Source organism: Pecten maximus, chromosome 6 (genome assembly GCF_902652985.1).
Source record: "Pecten maximus chromosome 6, xPecMax1.1, whole genome shotgun sequence".
NCBI lineage: Eukaryota > Metazoa > Mollusca > Bivalvia > Pectinida > Pectinidae > Pecten > Pecten maximus.
The window spans coordinates 35,251,699-35,255,873 of record NC_047020.1 but is presented as its reverse complement, the minus strand read 5'-3'; the positions used below and the strand labels follow the sequence as shown (position 1 = coordinate 35,255,873).

The 4,175-nt window shown below is 37.4% G+C and overlaps 1 protein-coding gene across 1 annotated transcript; it reads left to right on the top strand.

Moving 5' to 3' along the window:
• Positions 1-3,134: 3,134 nt before the first annotated feature.
• LOC117330155 (heat shock 70 kDa protein 12A-like) lies at positions 3,135-3,956 on the top strand. Its single transcript, XM_033888376.1, has one exon. It carries the CDS (start codon positions 3,135-3,137, stop codon positions 3,954-3,956), a length of 822 nt encoding a protein of 273 aa, XP_033744267.1.
• The last annotated feature ends 219 nt before the right edge of the window (positions 3,957-4,175 follow it).

Below are 4,175 nucleotides of genomic sequence, written 5' to 3'. Positions count from 1 at the left end.
ATACATACATACATACATACATACATACATACATACACCGTATGATATTTGGATATTTCAATCATGATCACCAGCTGTGAGTCAGTCTTGTTATGGTCTAGCGTGGAAATCCACACTTACCATTACTGACCCACAACCTGTAATCACACTTGATTGACCCATATCACACATACATAACTACATACATACCACACATGTACATACATACATACATACATATATACATACACTTCATGATAGTTGGATAGGTCAATCATGATCACCAGCTGTGAGCCAGTCGTGTTATGGTCTAGCGTGGAAATCCACACTTACCATTACTGACTCACAACCTGTAATCGCACTTGATTGACCCATATCACACATACATTGTACATACACAATACATGCACACATACATACATCATACAAATGTACCTACACAATTATACAATAAACATACGTGTTGAGTATATTCACTAAATATATCACAACTTTCAATCTCCTTTACTTTCGACACCGCTCTAATTTTCACACCAATTATAATCACTTGTGAATCCACACTTACCACTACTTGGAGGTATTCACAACATTGTGTTCAATAGTTCGCACCTGAACGTATAATAGTCATATTGGCCGTGCAATAGATCAAAATATAGCTTATGCGTATAGTTAATTAAAATCAAATGCATTATGTAATAAAACCTCGAAACAATGTGCACAACACCTACCGGTATAAGTTAGATCAGCACTTACGATTTACACATCCTAATCTCACAATATTGATAACAGCGAGTTCATATTCCCATAGGGTATATCGTTTATCAGTAAAGATGTCTTTTGTACCTAGTGCATATGTTAAAAGATGAGAAGTATATTTGTTTTTATTAGCTAAATCTCGGTTATCATTGCCGACAATAGATATACGTTATACATACTTTGAAACGACCAAATTAAGCTCACTGAGTACCGCCTATACCCTCGATATCTGTGTAAGGTAATGAATATAAAAGTGTTATTAATATCTTAGGACTGATTATAATGTAATATTATATAGGTATATAATTTTTGATGAGGTATATATGTCACGGTGGTCAAGCTTTAATAATAGTCTGACCAACACATGTAAATGTAAGGTGTATATAGATACTTGCGCTGTGTATCGTGTATACTGTTTTTACAAGTCCCTGTGCCATATAATGTCCTTTGTACCTGTGTATATTGTTGTTATTGTGACGTATGAGAGGTGAGCGCAAGGATTGGTTGAGTGTGTCACTTTGACCCTGCATGACCCTATACCTGTGCACGCGGAAAACCTTACCTGGGCCTTGCCCAGGTGAGTGCAGTATACACGTTCTGTATAAGCCTGTGTGCTTTACGGCCACAGTGCTACAAGGTAAGTTTATTTAACTTAAAATAATATAAGTACATTTTTTAATATGTTTTAGCTATTTGATATAGATAAAATACATTAAACTAATTTATTTGCATTTTAAATATCTTGCCCGTAATGTTAAATTATTTAACATCAGCCATACACGTGGTCGGGCTCCATAGGGTCAAAGTTAGTGTAAAAAAAATGTTTATTGTTAAATTTTTGTTTGTTTTTGTTTAACGTCCTATTAACAGCCAGGGTCATTTAAGGACGTGCCAGGTTTTGGAGGTGGAGGAAAGCCGGAGTACCCGGAGAAAAACCACCGGCCTACGGTCAGTACCTGGCAACTGCCCCACGTAGGTTTCGAACTCGCAACCCAGTGGTGGAGGGCTAGTGTTAAAGTGTCGGGACACCTTAACCACTCGGCCACCGCGGCCCCCTTTTATTGTTAAAAGTATATCTATGAAATAAAATAAAATATAATATAACCATATGAAATATACCTAAATGAATATTTAATGCGTTCAGTATTAAATAATGTAATTATCGGCATCGTTTACATGTGTCCGTATGTATTCTAGGTATTGTTCGTTTTATTTCAGGTCACTGTCTCCGTGTGTGTCTGTTTATGTTTAATAAACTGTGTTTCAAATGTAAAACATCGTTTGTGCATAATTGCAAGACATTGACATATCGTATACATTTTACATGTATATCATATTACAGTTTGAAGATATACCAAAGGTCATCATAAGGGTCCCCAAAGGTCACAGGTCAAATTGTTTATCAATGTTGATCAATATCGTTTACACGATATATGTACATGTATATCACATTACAATTTGAAGATATACAAAAGGTCATTATATGGGTCACCAAATATCGAATTGTTAATCAACATCAATCAATAGTTTATGCTTGTTAAATTGTATACAGACTTGTATCTTATAACAGTGCTGTTATTCAGAGCAACATATATGTGGCTCACTTTTCAACGGGTTCCGTTTTCAACAGGCTACACGTGGAAAAGAAAGACCTGATGGGGTCCATTTTCAACAGGAGAGTCAGTTTTCCACGGCGTCCCGGTTCCATTTTCAACGTTGAAAATGGAACCGGGTTCTATTTTCCACGGGGGTCCATTTTCAACGTTACACCGGCATTCCGTCAGACAAATTACTTTTGGCACTGGAACCTGAAGTAGCAGCCTTGTATTGTAGAAATATTCATATCAGCATGTCCGATGACAGCGGTGGAAGAAAAGCACTCGAAACTTTCAAGCCTGGGGCTAAATACATGGTTTTAGATATTGGGGGTAAGAAAATAAAACTCTTGGTTGGCTTTCATATTAATACTTACATAGCCATATTAGTTGAATGAATGCATTGATATACATTATACTGTGCTAATACACTTTTTTACGAATGTTTTTTTTTTAATAATCATAATTTTGCGGGTTTTTTCTTCTTCTTTGACCCTAAATGACCACGAAATGCCGTATCACTTACAAAAAAGAGTTGATGATATTATATCTAATTATCATCACAGGTGGTACAGTCGATATAACGGTTCACCAGGCTCAGGATGGCGGGACACTGAGAGAGGTTTGTTCAGCAAGCGGAGGAGATTGGGGTGGAACAAAGGTGGATGACCAATTCGAAAGATTGCTGAAAAATGTATTCGGTCTAGATGTCTTCGAAACCTTCCGACGTGAAAATGTTGATGACTTTCTGGAGATTCTTAGAACTTTCGAAAGTGAAGAAGAGAACCTTGTCTGAAAATCAGGATGGCAACATCATGTTTTTCGATCCCTGGTTCTTTGGCAGAGATGATCAAAGATGTCGAGTGCTCAACATCTGCCAAAGAGTTCATCGCTGCAAATTCTGAAAGTATCTCATGGAAAAAGCATAAACTTGTTATATCCTCTCAGTACGCCGGTTTGCTCTTCAGATCTTCTATTGATGGCATATTGAATCATCTGAAGAGTTTGATGGAAGACCCACTTGTCGCCGATATATCCTCAATTTTGATGGTAGGCGGATACTCTGATTGCTCTTTACTACAGAAGAAGGTGAAACACTTATTCCCTAACTTACGCGTGATAGTCCCACCAGAGGCTGGTCTGGCAGTGCTGAAGGGGGCTGTGATAACCGGTCACACACCTTCCGCTATCACTCACAGGGTCTGTCGATATACCTATGGCATAGGTGGAAGTTCTCCTTTTAAAGAGGGCGTCCATGATGAGAAACGAAAATACTTCCATACTAGAGGAATTGAACTGTGTAGTGGAATATTTCTTCGACAAGTTAGTGTTGGCGATGTCATCAGTGTTGGGCATAAGGGAAGTCGCCTCTGTTACCGGGCAAACGATGAAACAAGTACAAAAATCCATATCAACGTTTATGCATCTACACAAACCAATCCAATGTACGTTCAACATGATGGTTGCAAAAAGTTTGGATCTCTTTCTATCGACATGTCTGACACCACAAAGCGTCTGGATAGGGGAGCTTATGTTCAGATGATATTTGGTGGTTCTGAAATCAAAGTGGAGGCAACAGACATACACACAGGTGAAAAACATTCGGCTACTTTTGATTTCATATAACCTAGTGACCATTGCAATTACATGTGTGTACATATCTAAATGGATTTTATCAAATACATGTAACATACCATTTATTATAAAAAAAACTCACATGAGACAAAAATATATGTAGAATTATGTTTATCTAAAGACTTGCAGTGTACACATTTCTGCAAGTATTCGTAAATACAGCAGCATTATCAAACTAAAATGTACACGTCAATGCTGACCTAAACTATC

Excerpts from the sequence above, each read along its gene's own strand:
- LOC117330155 (XM_033888376.1), top strand. The coding sequence starts at position 3,135 with ATGGCAACATCATGTTTTTCGATCCCTGGTTCTTTGGCAGAGATGATC.